The 16,333-nt window shown below is 52.9% G+C and overlaps 2 protein-coding genes across 3 annotated transcripts; both read left to right on the forward strand.

Annotated features, from left to right (window-relative positions):
• Positions 1–2,602: 2,602 nt before the first annotated feature.
• Positions 2,603–6,687, forward strand: LOC117003662 (zinc finger protein 501-like). The gene is made up of 2 exons (XM_033073700.1): positions 2,603–3,012; positions 5,002–6,687. Exons 1-2 carry the CDS (start codon positions 2,916–2,918, stop codon positions 6,183–6,185), a joined length of 1,281 nt encoding a protein of 426 aa, XP_032929591.1. The 5' UTR covers positions 2,603–2,915; the 3' UTR covers positions 6,186–6,687.
• On the forward strand, positions 2,924–16,333 carry HMOX2 (heme oxygenase 2). Of its 2 annotated transcripts, none has more exons than XM_033073702.2 (6): positions 2,924–3,012; positions 11,477–11,579; positions 13,228–13,345; positions 13,625–14,116; positions 15,015–15,135; positions 15,216–16,333. In XM_033073702.2, the coding sequence occupies exons 2-6, from the start codon at positions 11,500–11,502 to the stop codon at positions 15,338–15,340; spliced, it is 936 nt and encodes a 311-aa protein (XP_032929593.1). In that variant the 5' UTR covers positions 2,924–3,012; positions 11,477–11,499; the 3' UTR covers positions 15,341–16,333. The 2 variants fall into 2 exon arrangements, with proteins under 2 accessions (XP_032929593.1, XP_032929592.1); XM_033073701.2 differs by lacking the exon at positions 2,924–3,012 and adding an exon at positions 6,950–7,076.

A 16,333-nucleotide genomic window follows, 5' to 3' on the forward strand; every position in this document is an offset into this window, starting at 1 on the left:
TGCTTCACCCATCCCCTTCCTGGGTTCAATCCACTCTCTCAAGCAGTGCCTGTTTACACCCCTGTGACTTCCATTTTCACTTCTGCAGGACAGCTTTTCCTGCTGATTTTTAAGGCAGGGAATGTTGTGGAAATACATACAAGGCCTGTGGTTTTAATTTAGTTCCATTTGCAATTGCTACTAACATTCCTAAATCTGTGTTTCTGAAAAAGCTGCAGAACAGGGCCCTGTGGGATCACTGAGTCCAAACCTGTTACCCACTACCACCATGGCAACCAGAGTGACCATAGTGGCCCCATGGCAGCCACAGGCTGGGACAGGGCCCTTGTCACTGAGCACCACATCCAGTCTGCCCTAGAACACCTCCCACACTGGTGACTGCCCCACCCTGGGCAGCCCATTCCAATATCTAATCATCCTTTCTGCATAGAAATTCTTTCTATTCTAAACCTCCACTGGAGCAAGTGCGGAGGGTCTGTGGTGTACAGCCCAGCTGACCTGGGATGCTTGGGATGTTGGGGAAGGGAAATGGAACTTTTCCTCTCCCACCTTCCTCACCAAGGGCAGCAAGCAATGACTCTTTTGAGGACAGGGCTTTGTTAACTGGCCTTCCAGCTAATGCTGTTCCCTCAGTGTACTTGTAGGTATTTCTCTCAAGTACACACCTCACAAGTGGAAAAACTTCAGTCTTACTAACCCGTCTTAATTTGGGAATAAATATATCCCTTCCCAGTATTCTGCTTCTGGTTTTAGGAAAGACTTATATCCACAATCAAAGATTTTGTGATCAGTTATTACATCTTACCTTCACTGGAGGTAGCATCCCAGTTCAATGGATATCAATTAAAATAATTCAAAGTACATCATGGTTTAAAACACTTTACTACATGGGGGGAAAAATGCCACATCTTTGCTGTCAGGGTTTGGAAGTGACTGCTTTGTAGATGCTGCTTGCCTTGATATCTCTTTATTGCTGAAGTTGACAAAATGTCATTCTAAAAGTTTCCTTAGATTATGAGGAAAGGATTTAAAAATTCTTGAAGCCTACAAAACCGCAAGAACACACCTCAAATACACTGCAAATTATGTGAATCCTGTCTCATTCTCCTGCTTCATTAATCCCTGAGCAAAGCAGGCCTGCCTGAGTTTACACTGGTGTTGCCATCTGCCAGTGCTAATGCATTGCTAAACAATTTAATTTGTAGATATTTCCCTGGATGTTATGTTCCTGAAGTGTGCTCCTACATCTTGGAAGATGCATTGTCATATTTTTTTTATTTCCAGCTGTGTACTAAGTTGCCAAATCTAGTTTATACTTCTGTTGCTTTTAACACTTTCAGTGCTGCCTGGAAAAATCAACTAAAGTATTTGTTGAGTTTTTTCCAATAAAAGAAATGTTATAGTCATTGCACAAAGTTTCTGTCTTATGTGAGCACCATGTGAACTTCTAAATTTGCTGTGACAATCAAATGAGCAGTAGGATTGATTTGGGATACTCCATCATAGATTGTGTATTGCCACATTTCCTGCCTGAAAAAACTGCCTAAATAGGTTATTCTGAAAGGCTGTGCTGCAGATGCCTATGAAATAATTCTGCATTTGAGAAAAGAGCTGTTTTCTGTGTGTACAGTCACCTGCTTTAATTTCCTGAGTGGCTGCAATCCTTCACTGTGGTCAAGACCCTTGGAGGGCCCAACTGAACTAAAACAATATGAGAATGCTGTAAAGCCCAGAGTGGTGACTGCAGTGCCTTCCTGTTGTACTGGGCCGACAGATCACATGGACAGTGCTGGTAATGGAAGGGAAAAATCCGAGAGCAATCCTTTCTGCAGTTCTTCAAGGGAACTCAGAGCTCCTTGGAAAGCATGTTTCAAATGTGCTGGTTTGCTTTCCATGTTTTTCCAGTATAAAATTTCTTCTGAAGGCATTTTATGTCAGACATCTAATGAAACACAAAGTGCCTGGGAGAGGGATGCAGCCTTTGGCAGAGTCATCCCTGTGAATACCCAAGGAAGATTTGGACTCCAAATCCCTGCAAATGTTCAAGGCCAGGTTGGATGGGGCTTGGAGCAACCTGGGATAGTGGAAGGTGTCCCTGCCCAGGCAGGAGGTCCAATGTTAAGCTCCCTTCCAACCCAAACCAAGTGTGATTGCTAAGAATTCAGCTTCGTGCCCAAGATCAGCACAATCCCACTGCTCCCTTCACAACACTTTGGAAACCTGTGTGGCTCCAGCCCCTGACAGGGCCCAAGTTGGGCACCCATGTCCTGGAAGGACAAATCTCCAGAATTCTGCTCTGGTGTGGTCTGGAAATGTTCTTCCCTCAGAAAGCGCCGGCTGCCATCGCGCCTTGTTCCCCGAGCCTGTGCAGCGAAGGCTCCCAGGCGGGCATTCCCTTCCCGCCTGGAGCCCTGCTAAGGTCTCTCAGCGAAAGCCCCGGCGGCCGTGGCGGCTCACCCCGCACACGGGGGAAAGGCTCGGGAGGGAGCGGGCAGCAGTGACGGGGGCCGAGACCGCCCCCGCTCAGCCCCGCCGCCGCCAACCCGGGCCGCCCTCACGGCCCCGTCGCCATGGACCGCCATTGGCCGTCACGTGACCGCGCCTCAGCGGCCGCGGAGCCGCCGAGCGGAGCCGAGCGCGGGGCAGGGACCGGGACGGGGACACGGACGGGACACAGACAGGGACACGGACGGGACACGGACGGGGAGACACCGGCGGGGGAGACCCGCGGCAGGCCCCGCCGCAGCCGCCCCGCTCACCCGGGTGGCCCTGCAATCCCTCCCGGTGCTCCCTGTCCCACAGCTCCCGCCTGGCGCACCCCCGCAGAGCCATCCCCTGCTCGCTCGGGAAAATCCCGGCCCGTCCGACCGCCCCGTGCCCTCCCCCCGGAGCAGGTCCCTTGAAAGGAGGTGGAAATGATCTCCCACATGGATCAGAAGGAGGAACTCTGGTTTTCCCACCTTCGCTCCTACCGAGAGAAGTCCCAGACAGTGCTGAGCAGCAGTTGTGCAGGTAAGGGGATGGTACAATCCTACAATCGTCAAGGTTGGGAAAAGCTCACTAAAATCGTGGAGTCTGACATTAACCCAGCACATCTGTGAACCTGTCAGCGAGAAAAACTGCTCCAGGATTCCCTGACCCTCCCAGAATGTGTAGGATTGGTGATACCAGGATGGACCCAGTGGTCCCTAGCAGCAGCCAGTGCTGGGTCCCACAGGAGGCAGACAGGCAGTGCTGGGTCCCACAGGAGGCAGACAGGCAGTGCTGGGTCCCACAGGAGGCAGACAGGCAGTGCTGGGTCCCACAGGAGGCAGACAGGCAGTGCTGGGTCCCACAGGAGGCAGACAGGCAGTGCTGGGTCCCACAGAAGGCAGACAGGCAGTGCTGGGTCTCACAGGAGGCAGACAGGCAGTGCTGTGTTCCTGGATGCTTTCCCAGGCCCTGGCACTCTGTGACTGCAGAAACCACTGAAGCAGACCTGCAACATCTCAGTATCTTACAGCTCTCTATTTCCTTGCTGTCTGAAGTTGTGCATGTTTTAGCATCCATGACAGCTTGCAACTAGTAGTTCCATAGCATATTCAGCTGGTTTGTGAGTTGCTGCCTTCTAATAGCTCACTTCATATCAGTTCTTCATTCAGAGCAGATGGTGCAAGAAGGATCCCTACCCACCCCATGAGCCACTCGTGGTTTCACCGTTCCCCTATCAGCTGTACACTTTATCTCCAATGTTCTGTGCTTTTCATTATTCGTGTCATGCTCTGTATCTCCCTCAGCTCTTCTGGAATTTCTCTGAAATGGAGGATCCATCCCTGCTCTTGCACACAATCAAGCTGTGTTGTTTGAGCTGCAAGGGCACAATTACATTCTCTTCATTCTCTGTTTTTCTCTGACAACCATTAACATTTGATGAGCTTGTTTTGTCTGCCTGGGAGCTGCAGTTTTCATCCACCTGTTTCAAGGGGCTATTCCAAAATTATATCATGAACATCCCAGGCCCATCCATAGAGGAGCCCTCTGTGGCAGCTCCTGGTGTAGAGGCTGTTCCTCTCTGCATTCTTTGTTTACCTGCAGTGAATGTTCTCTGTCATTCCCCTGTCACCAGGTTGGTCAGTATCATAAGGCTCTGACACAGTTTATAGTCACCCTTTGTGTCTGAATAACAGAATCATAAGCACTTCCCCTTTCCATTCCTTCCCACCTCATGTGGGTTGTTCATTCCACAGCAGCTGTGTTTCCTTACCAGTTTTGGTGAAGGATGAATGCCTTTGAGAATGCCTTGGTACTCCAGATCTTCCTTTTGCTAAAGCTGGTGACATCTCTGAAGAACTCCAAGTGGATTCTCTTGAGAAGAAATCCAAGGGTACATTTAAGGTGATATTTAGGTTTTTTCCCAATGTCTGCACTTACTCTGCTTACCTGGAGCTTGACTCTGATCTCAGCACTGGCAGTCTTGGGCATATCAGAGGCTTGAGATCAACCCACACTGGCATGGGCTAAGGAAGAAACACACTCTTCCTTTCTTGCTTGCTTATTAATTTTTTGCCAGTTCAGCCTTATACTTCCAGTATGAGTTCCTGAGCATTGTGGATTTATTCTCCTTTCACTTAAAACACTTCCAGTGGGGTCCTGTCATTATGATTTTGATCAAACCTTTACAGACAACAGCAACAGAGGAGCTTCCCAAGCTCCAGTTTGCTCAGGAAGTCTGACTCTCTATTCAGCTTTTAATAACTTTGCAGATATCCTGGAAGAGCAGCCATCTTTCCCATTCAAGCACTGAACTTTTATCTCTAATATGCCAATAATTTCAGTGGATTCAGGTTCTGTCAAGAGCACACAGGGATGTTCCTAGGTTTTCTTCCTGTGAACATGCTGAGAAATCCACTGTGTAATTTGAAGGGAAATACCAGAACTTTCTATAAGAGTCGGTCTGGCGAATCTTTGATTTCTCCTGTCCAAAGTTCTGTGACTTCTGTCTGGGTTCTTATTTTATTGCAGCTGAAGATGGGATTGTGAGCAAAAAAGAGAAGAATCCCCATCAAGGCATCCTTGTGCCAGCAGAGCCTGAGGTTTTACTCTCAGGACCCTCCATGGAGAACAATTCCCAGAGTCCTGCACAGGACCTAGTCATTCCACAGAGGTCAGAAAGGGTTCAGAGACCTCTGGAGAAGAGGCAAAACCGAGTGATGCTGTGTGGGAAAAGTTTCAGAAAGCTGCCAGATGTTACCCCGCAGAGAAATTCCTCTGTGGGGAGAATGATGATATGTGGGGACTGCGGGAAGAGCTTCCGTGTGAGTTTCAACCTCATCCAGCATCGGAGAATCCACACTGGAGAGAAACCCTTCTCCTGCAGTGAGTGTGGGGAGCATTTCCGGCAGCACTCCCATCTCATCCAGCACCAGAGGATCCACACGGGAGAGAGACCCTACGAGTGCTCTGAGTGCGGGAAGAGCTTCAGCGTGAGCTCGAAGCTGCTGCGGCACCAGGTGACCCACACCGGGGAGAAGCCCTTCAGGTGTGAGTGCGGCAAGAGCTTCTGCGGGAACTCCCAGCTGGTGCAGCACCGGCGAGTGCACACCGGGGAGAGGCCCTACACTTGCAGCAGCTGCGGGAGCAGCTTCAGCGTGAGCTCGGCTCTGGCTCGGCACCGGCGTGTCCACACCGGGGAGAAGCCCTACAGCTGCACCGAGTGCGGGAAGAGCTTCATCCAGAGCTCCGAGCTCAGGAAGCACCAGCGGGTGCACACCGGGGAGAAGCCGTACAAGTGCTCCGAGTGCGGGAAGAGCTTCACCGTCAGTTCGGCCCTCATCCAGCACCGCCGGTTCCACGCGGGCGAGCGGCCGTACGGGTGCTCCGAGTGCGGGAAGAGCTTCACGGTGAGCTCCCACCTCATCCAGCACCGCCGCTTCCACACCGGGGAGCGCCCCTTCGAGTGCACGGAGTGCGGGAAGAGCTTCCTGTGGAGGTCGGCCCTGCTGCGACACTGGCGGGTGCACAGCGGGGAGCGGCCGTACGCCTGTACCGACTGCGGGGACAGCTTCAGGCAGAGCGCGCACCTCACCCAGCACCGCCGCACCCACACCGGCGAGCGGCCCTACGCCTGTGCCGACTGCGGGAGGGGCTTCGCCGTGAGCTCCGCGCTCCTGCGGCACCGGCGCGTCCACAGGGCGGGGCAGCCCTAAGGCTCTAATCCCCGCCGTCCCGGTGCCTCCGCTCTCTCCATTGACTGCCCTGCTCACGGAGCGGGAAGGGCTTTCTTTCAGGAATCCTAAAGGAGAGAGGTGCAAATAGGGGAGAGTCAGTGCGAAGAGCTGGAGCTCTGGAGAGGAGCGTGGATATCGGTGGTGTTCGGAGGGAAAGCTCCTGGGAGAGAAATTAAGTGATTTGAAAAGGCTGGAACGTGCTTCATGTATTTCAGAGGAAGGTAAATGACTCTGTGCCCACGTGTGGACAATTAACAGAGTGAAGCACAGGGACCATCTTAAAACCTGCAGCACTCGGTCAACAAAAGCTGCTGATCTGTGTTCATAGACGCTGAGCTTCCTCCCGCAGCCCAAAGAAGCCCAAGGCTGGTGCCCTCTGCCCCCTGCGCTGGCTATCCGTGTGTTCCCCCGGCCCTGCAGGGGCTGTGGAGCGGCAGCTGTGCTGCGTGCCGTTGCTGCAGCCGCCAATAAAGCCGCCGATACGCAGCGCTGCCGCCATATTTCTTTTTCGGCCGCCGTTTCCGGTTGCCGGGGGGAAGGGGGGGTGCGTTTGCGCATGCGCAGCTCTGTGCCCCGCCCCCCGGCCGCCGTCCGGGGGCGGGGCCGGCCAGGTGTGCGGTGGGCGTGATCAATATATCACGTGATTCCCGACCTCACGCACCCATCGGCGCTGCTGCGCATGCGCGGCCTCGCGCCCCCGCCGCCTGCAGAGGGGGGCTCCTCGCGCGGCGTCTCGGCCGCCTTCGCCAATCGCCGGCGCGTGCCGTGCGCGGCTCCTGATTGGCCGCGCCGTGACCCCTCGGCAATAAAGCCGGGCCGCCCGCGCGGGGCCTTTGTCTCACGGCGGGGCCGAGGGCGGCGGCGGCAGCGGTGAGTGCGCGGCGCGTCCCTATGGCAACGCGGCCGGGCCTGGGCCCGCGGGCCTTCCCTGTCCCTTGGCCCCTCACACTGCGGGGCTCTATCCGCTCCCGGCGGCAGCCAGGAAGCTCTCCTGGGTCGCCTCAAGAGTTGTGTTTCCGCGCCGGGGTCCGGGCTGCCGCGGCCGACATGACCGCCCTGGCGCGGCCCGGGCCGCCGGGGCCCACACCGCCCGCGAGCCGTGTGCCCGTGCGGGCCGGGCTGCCCACCCGCCGCTCTGGCCGTTCTCAGCCCTCCGTGGTCCTGCCGTGTGTCCCCCACGCCCGAGCGCCTGCCCAGCGGTCGGCGACGTGTGCCAGCACTGGGGCCCGAGTTCCGCAGTGACTTTGCACCGCTGCTCGTGAGCGACGCCTGGGGCTTCGGGGACCGCAGCCCTGCGCTGTCGTGCTCCCGATGGCCACGGGGCCACTTGGCTTTCCTTGGCCCTACAGAGCTCAGAGAAGCACTTGGAGAACGAAAGCCTCTTGCTGTTCTTCCTTTTCCATTATTGATAATTGTCCTAGTCACAAGCCTCAGCACGTACACGCAGCACTGCATTGCACATATCAGCCTAAGTGCCTGTCAGTGGCCCTGCTTGGCATGTCCCTCACACAGCTGACACGGGCAAGCACTGTCTCTCTGCTGAACAAAGGCTGTTTGGTGTAATTGTGTGTGTCTGTCACAATGTGTTCTTTCTCAGCCCAGATCCAACCCTGGCTTGCCCCTTGACTGTTCTCATAGCCGGGGTGAGAAAATAGGTTCTTGATGGGCTGCCTGACACAAGGGTCACCACCAAAAGGCAGAACTGGACAAGGTCTTTGAGGTCACCAGGAGCTTCATTTGGTCGGTTTGTTGAGGTGCTGGGCTGCAGCTCTAGAAGACAGAAGTAGTGTTTGTGTGGGCACTGTTAGAAGTGTCTGGGACTTGAATTACTGCCTCAATTTAGGCTGTGTCCAGGTGAAATCTTCAACCTATCTGGGATCAGGTAATGTGGTAATTTAGTCTATGAGACTCCATTTTCAGCAGCAGCCAGTGCCAAATCTCTCCCCAGAAGGAGATGGAGATAAGAATCTCTCCTGCTGGGATTGCCAGGTAACCTCTAGGATGATTCTTCTGGGGTTCTGAGGTTTGTTTCTGCTGCAGTGATGGTGGGTCCAACCACACGCTGAGCTCTGTGTCGGGGGAAGTGCCTTGAAGTTGCACAAAAGTTAAGCAGCAGATATGAACTCTGTACTGCCTGGATGTTTGTGAGTTACTGAACTTTTCCCAGAGTGCCCAAACAAATCTGGTGTTTTCAGTCCTCCTTCCCTGCAGCAGCAGTGTCTTCCTTCAGAAGGCTTGGGATTTGTGGGATTAAATGTCTTCCTACCCTGAGAAGAACTGCTGTGCATCTAGGGTGTGTAGGGACACACTGCACACATCTAGATGAGGTAGAGGTGTTTTCTCAGGGGGTTTGAACACTGTCATTGCGAAAGAAATGTTTGGAATGCTGAGGTGTCCTGTACCGAACCTCCTGCCACTCTCCAGCCCTTGGTAGCTGTTGGATTGCTCCTGGGCAGGCTCTGTCTGGGCACTGGGAGGTACCCTGAACATCAGCCAGATCCTGGATGAGCAGAGCTCCCTGCAGCAAATGAAATGATGTTCCAGCCTCTGCAGAGGAGGTTGGCACTGCCTGAGCCTCTTCCTTGGCATGTAGGACATGCCCCCTTTCAGAGGAGCAGAGAAACCAGGGCTGTGACCACAAACGGGTTTGTAGTTGCCAGTTTTTTAGTAAAAGCAGTGGTGTCTGTTGGTATGAGACAGTGGCTCTGACTGCCTTTCCTCCCAGCTCTGCAGTAATCCAGCACAGGGAAGGATGGGCTTGGTTTGTGCTGACTTGTCTTGTTGGGAAGGTGTCTGTGCCAGAGGCTATATCAGGAAAAATCTCAGCTTCCACATTTTTCTGCATGAGTTCTTCCCTCACCTGGGGCTGCAGGGAAAGGTGTTAGCACTGCCCTGCCCTGCCCATTGTCACAGAGAAGAACTTGTCAGGCTGAGCCCTGCAGAACATCCCAGGGGAAATACAAGTCAGAATGCACCAAAGGCCTTCAGTGACTTTTTACGTGGTTACCCCTGCTCCCTACAGCAGACTGCTCTCCTGGGACATTGCCATTAGTTGTGCTTGTACAGCACTGGTAACAGTGAAGGCTTCTGAGACTCCACTGTTCCCTGTGTGACACAGAGAGTCAAGTTCCTGTGTGAACAGGAGCGTGCTCAGGCTGTGGCAGTGGATGAGTAGCAGATGTGATGATCTCTGGGCCGTCTTTGTCTGGCCATTGGGAACCTTGAGCGATTGCTGCTGTTAATCATTAACTTTTGAAGCCTGACCTGGTGTGTTTCTTTGGACTGGATTTGATGTCAGCCTTCAGGCCTCTCCCAAGAGATGAGTGTGGCTCAAGTGCTCTGTAGCTCTGCTCTCACCCGCTGCTTTGTACTGGTGGCTGTTGCAGGCGTGTGGAGACAGCACACCTCACCTCCAGGACTCTGGCTTTCTGGGAGTACAAGATAAATTGGAACTAGTTTGTCTAGTTTCATTTTGGAATCTGCATGTCCTGAGGAGGTCCTGGGCTGCCATGAGCAGAGCAGGCAGCAGGGTGGCACAGAGCGGGTGATGTGCATTGGCAGATGGCAAGTGTACTGTTCCTTCTGTGCTCGTGACAGGCTCCTGGCTGAGCTCAGGTGGCTCATTTACCTTTGTGCTTTATTTTTCCTTTCCCCACACTGGGGGTTTCCCAACAGCTGAAGCTGAGTGAGGAGTGAAGATGGTCCCTGAGTTGAGGTGCCCTAGTGAGTGATCACATAGACAATGCAGCACCTGAAACTGGTTTCTGGCCTGACCTTTATCCTGGGGTGGAGAGGCTGCACAGTGTCATGGAAGGGGTGGTGGGAATGTAGAGCTGCCACCCCATATGACCCTGAATGACTTCTGTCCCAGCCCTGGGCTCCTGGCATGACAAAATAATGCATTTGGTTAGCCCTCCCCTGGGGAAGGCTGGGTCCCAGGGAATGTAAAGGACTGTGTGATCACAGGGGAAACCTTCACCCGGTGAGGAGTCCCCCAGACCAGGTGCTGTGCCTGAGCTGGGGGGAGCCTTGTGCTGCACTTGGGGATGGGGCTCAGCCCTGGCTCCTGGTTGGAGTGTGGAGAGCACTGAGGGTGATTGTGAAACAGGGCTGAGAAACTCTGGGGTGAGGAACTGGAGAACAATTAATTTCTAACTGGTGTGCTCATGTGAGCTGCTCTGCCAGTGCTGGCCCTGTGCTGACCAGGTCGAGACAGCTACTTGTTGGTTCTCCCAGTCCCCAGCTTTGGGCTAAGCAATGAATCCATGGATACAGCCCAGCAATGGCTGAACTGAAGTGAGGGAGGATGAGGATGGTTCTCTTGGTGGGTGCTTTCTCAAGAGCCAGCATCACCATAGCTCCTTGCTCCTCTCCCGAGGCTGCCTGAAAGGTGCTGTTACTCTGCACAAAGCTGATTACAGGTCCATTTTATAGATGAGGTACCTGGATTTCTGTGCTCAGCCAATGTAATCCAGGGGTGTCTTGTTCCTGCTCCTGGGTAAGGCTTGTGCATCCTCTTACATCCAAGGAGATTTTATTTCCTTTTGCAAATGAGAAGGGAAAACCCAGTTACTTATGGGATTTCAAGTAAGTTCTGCCAGGTAGGAAAGGAGGGTGTGAGTGGGAGCAAGAGCCATCTGCAGCTCGCTCTGCTTGAGAGTGGCCCAGGAAGCAGTGAAACCTGCCCCTGCTTTGGAAGTTTTTTTTCCTCTATTCTGTCACAGGGAATGTTGTTGTTTCCCCTGTAAGCTGCCTGACTTCAGAGCTCAGCTGGCCTAATTCACACTGCTTACTTCCAGGGAAGCTTTGCACTGGTGTGGAAATGTAGCTTGTTCTTCCTCCTGAGTGAAGGAGAAGGGCTTCCCTTTCCAATTACTCTGCTTAGAGTGTGACATTTTGGGGAAATACTTGGTAGCACCAGGGGAAAGCAACCTGCTCACAAGTGCAGTGCAGATTGCCAACATTCTCATCTTCAGCCAAGAGCCATCCTGAAGGGAGAAACAGCAGGCTGCTGTGTTGTAGGTCTCTGAAGTTAATGTCTTGTGAACTGGATGTCAGTGTTGAGGTTCACCCAAGGTAGCTGAACTGAACAGGCAAATCTGCATCCTAGAAGTGCCTGGTGTGAGGTGGAAACAGCCAGAGGCTGCTCTTCACTTCCCTACCTGGTAGAGCTGCTCAGAGAGCTTCTTGCTGGACTGTTCAACATTTCACACCCATCCCTTTGCTAAGGCATCTTGCCCTGAAAACTGTTGTCTGATTTTGCTTTTCAGACTGATCCCCAGCAGTGACCACAATGCCATCAGCCCTGGAGAGCCCAGAGGGGGGAGAGGAAGATGTCTTGCACTACGAGGAAATAGAAGATGATGCTGTCAGGTGAGTTCTGTCCTACACAATGGCACAGATAGCCTTGGGCAAGGCAAGAGATCTTCCAGGTAAAGGAGTGATCCTTTTCATCTGGAAGAAGTGAGGGACCCCAGTCAGTGATTAATCAAATACATATGCTGTGAAATCTCTTCAGTCAGACTGTACTGTAAGGGTGGAAGGGATGGGAAAGAGTGATCTGGCAGGGCTGACAACAAACAGTTGGTTTTTTTTTTAGTCTCTGCTATGAAAGTCACATTTCAGAAACACTTGACTGTTTGGCAGCTGTGTTTGTGTCTTCCTGGCCAAAGGGAGCCAGTTTTCCATGGCTTGCTGGGCAGACTTCTTGTTTTGAAAACTGATTCTAGAGGTGAACTCTGCTCTGGTGAGCTCTTGCCTTTGCAAAATACTCAGGTCTAGGCAAGGACATTTTCCAGGAGGTTACTTTAAAAAACAAAGTCACACACATGTTTTGAAAGCCAAGGCTTCAGACTTGGAGAAGAGGAAGGGTGACTAGAGTGCTTCCTAGAAGATCTAGACAGGCTGGTCAACTTCTTTGACTTGACAGGCTCAGCTTCATGAGAAGTTAATGTTTGCTGGCTCTGCTGGCACACTCAGTGGTCTGGAGTGTTCCAAGTCTCTCTTAGAGCTAAAGCAAATGTGCTAGCTGTAGCAAACTAGTGATAAAAACTGTAAGGTGCACTTTGGAATGATTTGAGTGTGTGTGTTGATAGTTTACCTGAGTAAGTAAAGGTAAGTGAGTGCAGTCAGTCTCTTCTCCTAGGCAACCACTGACAAAATGAGAGGACACAGCCTTAAGCTGCACCAGGGGAAGTTTAGGTTAGACAACAGAAAAAAACTTTTCACTGTATTGTCTGCCCAGGGAGGTGATGGAGTCACCCTCCCTGGACATGTTTAAAAGAAGACTGGATGTGGCACTCAGTGCCATGGTTTAGTTGATGAGGAGGTGTTAGGCCATAGGTTGGACTTGATGATCTCAAAGGTCTTTTCCAACTCAGTTCATTCTGTGATCCTGTGTCCAGGTAGGTGCAGTACCTGTAGCCTAAAATAATAGATTTTAATGTTTTGGTCTTTCTTAAGACACGTTGTGGAAACTGGAAAAAACATTGTAATTCAGGAGAAATAAACCTTTTAAGGGTGTTCCTGCCCTATTTTACCATTCAGCTCTGATCTCTAACAATTTATATCCAATTTTGGAAAGCTGGGGACCTACCTGAGCCCTTTTTCTTCTCCAGCAGACGATACGTCCAAGGCCCCTATGCCCTTTAGCCTGCCCTGATAGTTGCTCCCCATATGCTCAAGGGTTCCTTGTGTAGTGTTGTTGGGCTCGCATGGATGAGAAGCGGAAGTCATGGTGCAGGGATCAGCAGGTCCTTGGCAGTTGCTTCAGCACCCTGGGCCAGAGCCCCTGGTAAGCCCCAGCCCTCCTGGAGCAGCAGGTCTGTTTGGCACATGGGCCGCTGCCACCCTGCTGCTTCCTCCAGCAGGTGCCAGCTCAACCTGCGAGGTGGCCCAAGGCTCCCACCTTGTACGTTCTCTAAACTGGGGTGGTGGATAATGAGGATCCTGCAAACACAGCAGGGACAAACTCATTGCTGTGTGAGGCAGTGGGGTGAAGGAGCTCTCGTGTTTCCTGCAGCCCCATGGACCTTTCAGAGCTGCTGAAGGAGGGGACGAAGGAATCGCACGACCGTGCGGAGAACACTCAGTTTGTCAAGGACTTCCTCAAGGGCCGCATCAAGAAGGAGCTCTTCAAGGTGAGTGTTGCTCTGCTCCCCATCTCTTCGATGCACCCAGTGACTGAGGCAGACTCCAAGGCAGAGCCCCACAGCCCTGGGGGTGCTATGGTGGGAGATAAAGCAGAGCCTTTGCTCCTTCAAGCAGTGCCTGCCTGGTGCAGGCTCTCTAGGCTGGTTCGTGTGAGGCCTGGGGGTTTCCTCTTGTTTACCCCAATTCCATGTAGGCAGGAGTAGTCATGGGATGAATTGTGCCCATTTAGTGAGCAGCTTCTCACATGAGCTGTGCTCTGTCCATAGCTGGCCACTGTGGCCCTTTACTTCACCTACTCTGCTCTGGAAGAGGAGATGGATCGCAACAAGGACAACCCAGTCTTTGCTCCTCTGTATTTCCCCGTAGAGCTTCACCGGAGAGAAGCTTTGGCCAAAGACCTCAAATATTTCTATGGGGAAGACTGGAAAGAAAAGATCCAGTGTTCAGAGGCAACTCAGCAGTATGTGGACAGAATCCATCACGTGGGACAACACGAGCCAGAGCTGCTGGTGGCTCATGCTTACACACGCTACATGGGGGACCTCTCAGGTGGCCAGGTGCTGAAGAAGGTAGCCCAGAGGGCCCTGAAGTTACCCAGTACTGAGGAAGGGATCCAATTCTACGTGTTTGACAACATTTCCAATGCACAGCAGTTCAAGCAGCTTTACAGAGCAAGAATGAATGCTCTGGACTTGGACAAGAACACAAAGGAAAGGATTGTGGAAGAGGCCAACAAAGCCTTCAGATTTAACATGCAGGTACTAAACAAATCTCTGATCTTCTCCATGTGTTGGTGCTGCATGTTTTAGGTCTGGCCCAGGTTTTCAGTCACACCACTCACCCATGCTGTGGTCTGGGGCTGAGACTACCACAGCCCCTCCTTGAGAGATTCTAGTTGAACTAGCTCTTTCACTAGCTTCTGGCGCTGGTGCCAGGCAGGAATTCCTCCCATGCTCCAGCACCATAGCCAAGTCCTTTGATTAAGGCAGAATTAATATGACTTCAAGATTCCCATAAGCTGCATGGCTGTGAAGCCATGAGGGGGGCAGAGCACTTGTGCCAAGACAGCCTCAAACAGTTGAGTGTGCTGCACCCCCTGGTGACAGTTCATCTCCTGTCTCAAATCTGACTTGTTGCCCTATGGTCAGAAATGTCTGAGCCTCTTGTTCCTCCCATAGCATTTGCCTCTCATCAAACCTGAGTGAGCTGCCATTTGCCCTATGGGATGAACAGAGGTTTAGCTACTGGGTGGATGTTTTAATCTTGTGCTTGTAGCAGTTCAGTGCGATTTAAACTAGCCAGAAACATGGTGAGGTGTGGTTGGCTCCTTTGTCAGGATCCTTATGGGATCCCATGGCAGTGAGAGGGGCCTCCAAGGGTCTGCCCCACACTCCTGCCTACAGCAGACTGGGAAGTGAGCAGCAGGGTGGTGCTGCCTTGCTGCTGGCTCTGTCTGAATGCTCGTGGGGTGGGCTGTGCCTTCCTGGAGCTGCAGTGTGTGCCAGGTGTCACCACAGTCTGCACTGGATGCCCTGGAAGGCGCCTGGGGACAGGGAAGTAGGAGTGGTGCTTGTTTGTTCCCCAGATGATTCCAGGGGTCTGGCTGAGAGCTGCCTGGCTCTGCCTGCTTCACCTGCTCACTGTGACCACTTGCAGGTGTTTGATGAGCTGGACAAGATTGGCAGGTCACTGGCAGAAGAAGCCCAAGATGGAGGCGTCCCAGTCCACGATGGAAAAGGAGACATCCGCAAATGCCCGTACTATGCAGACAAACTGGGTAGGTGATGGCAAGGAGAGGGCTGCCATGGGATGTGGCACAGGACTGGCAGTGCTAACAGTGCTTTCTGTGTCCTGCAGGCACGGCAAGCCCCGGCTGTCCCTTCCACGCTGCTCTAGGCCTGGCCAGGCAGCCCCTGGTGCAGCTGGTGCTGGCAGCCTGCATGGCCGTGGCAGCAGGAGCTGCAGCCTGGTACATCCTGTGATGGCTGCAGTGTGGCTCTGCTTGGTGGCAAGGGGAGAGATGTGCCCTGCCCGTTTTCCGACCTTTCCCTTGCTGGTGGTGAGTTGGCTGCAGAGTGGGAGTAAGGAAATAAACAGGAATCCTGTGGGGTTGTCCAAGCCTCCTTGCACACTGCTGTAACACTACGTCTTTAGCTGACTAGTGCACAGGACTGGTCGGTGCCAGGGGGTGAGGACTCCACTGCAGCACTGCCCTGCCCAGGCTGGGGCAGCTTTTAAGGCTAGAGATGTCCTGTCCTGTCCTGGCAAAGGCTTCACATGCTTGGCTCTTCATCTCCATCCCTGAAGCAGTGTCTGGAGGGGGTTTCCTGCCTTAGGTTGCATCCACAGAATGTCATCAGCCTTCCAAACAACAAGCACTTGCTTTCCTACCCTGAGAAGCTGAGGCTGTGCCATGGGGCTCTTTGCACCAAACAGGACATTCCTTTGAGCTGTGTCCAAGGAACCAAGTCTGACTCCTGTTGGGGATGGGGCAGGACCATGGTGGGGTATGGAGGTGACAAATGAGTATTGTGCAGCTTCAGGGTTGAGGGTTGGTTGTCGGTTATTTTTCCTGAAGCCTTGACTGGAATAAAAAGTTGTAATGCTGTGGGGAAAAGCACGTCATTGTAAAAAGGGGGAGGCTGGGGAGGGAGTCAAGGGGGAGAAAGGGAGTGCAGTCCCACAGTGTTTTACTTGTATCTGACTCATCCAGTCCCTGAGAAACTCCTGCCCTAGCACCCACTGGCCCTGTTATTTCCCTTGGGGTTTCCATGGGTGGGAGGCTCATTGCCCTGCTCAGAGGACACAGCCAGGTGCTGGCAGGGCTTGGTGCTTTCCTGTGTTCAGGGGCTTCCTGGTAAGATAGGGAAGCTGCTGCTCTTTCTCCTGTGCTTTGTACTGCTGTACCCCCACCCCACCCTGCCTTCATCCTCTGCTGTGAATTTTGAGCAAGAGAGAAGAAAACATGCACAAGA

Source organism: Catharus ustulatus, chromosome 16, assembly GCF_009819885.2.
Source record: "Catharus ustulatus isolate bCatUst1 chromosome 16, bCatUst1.pri.v2, whole genome shotgun sequence".
Lineage (NCBI taxonomy): Eukaryota > Metazoa > Chordata > Aves > Passeriformes > Turdidae > Catharus > Catharus ustulatus.

Coding starts and splice junctions, on each gene's coding strand:
- HMOX2 (XM_033073702.2), top strand. CDS start 11,500: ATGCCATCAGCCCTGGAGAGCCCAGAGGGGGGAGAGGAAGATGTCTTG. Junction 13,346..13,624: donor TCAAGAAGGAGCTCTTCAAG/GTGAGTGTTGCT, acceptor CTCTGTCCATAG/CTGGCCACTGTGGCCCTTTA. Junction 15,136..15,215: donor GTACTATGCAGACAAACTGG/GTAGGTGATGGC, acceptor TGTGTCCTGCAG/GCACGGCAAGCCCCGGCTGT.
- LOC117003662 (XM_033073700.1), top strand. CDS start 2,916: ATGATCTCCCACATGGATCAGAAGGAGGAACTCTGGTTTTCCCACCTT. Junction 3,013..5,001: donor GCTGAGCAGCAGTTGTGCAG/GTAAGGGGATGG, acceptor ATTTTATTGCAG/CTGAAGATGGGATTGTGAGC.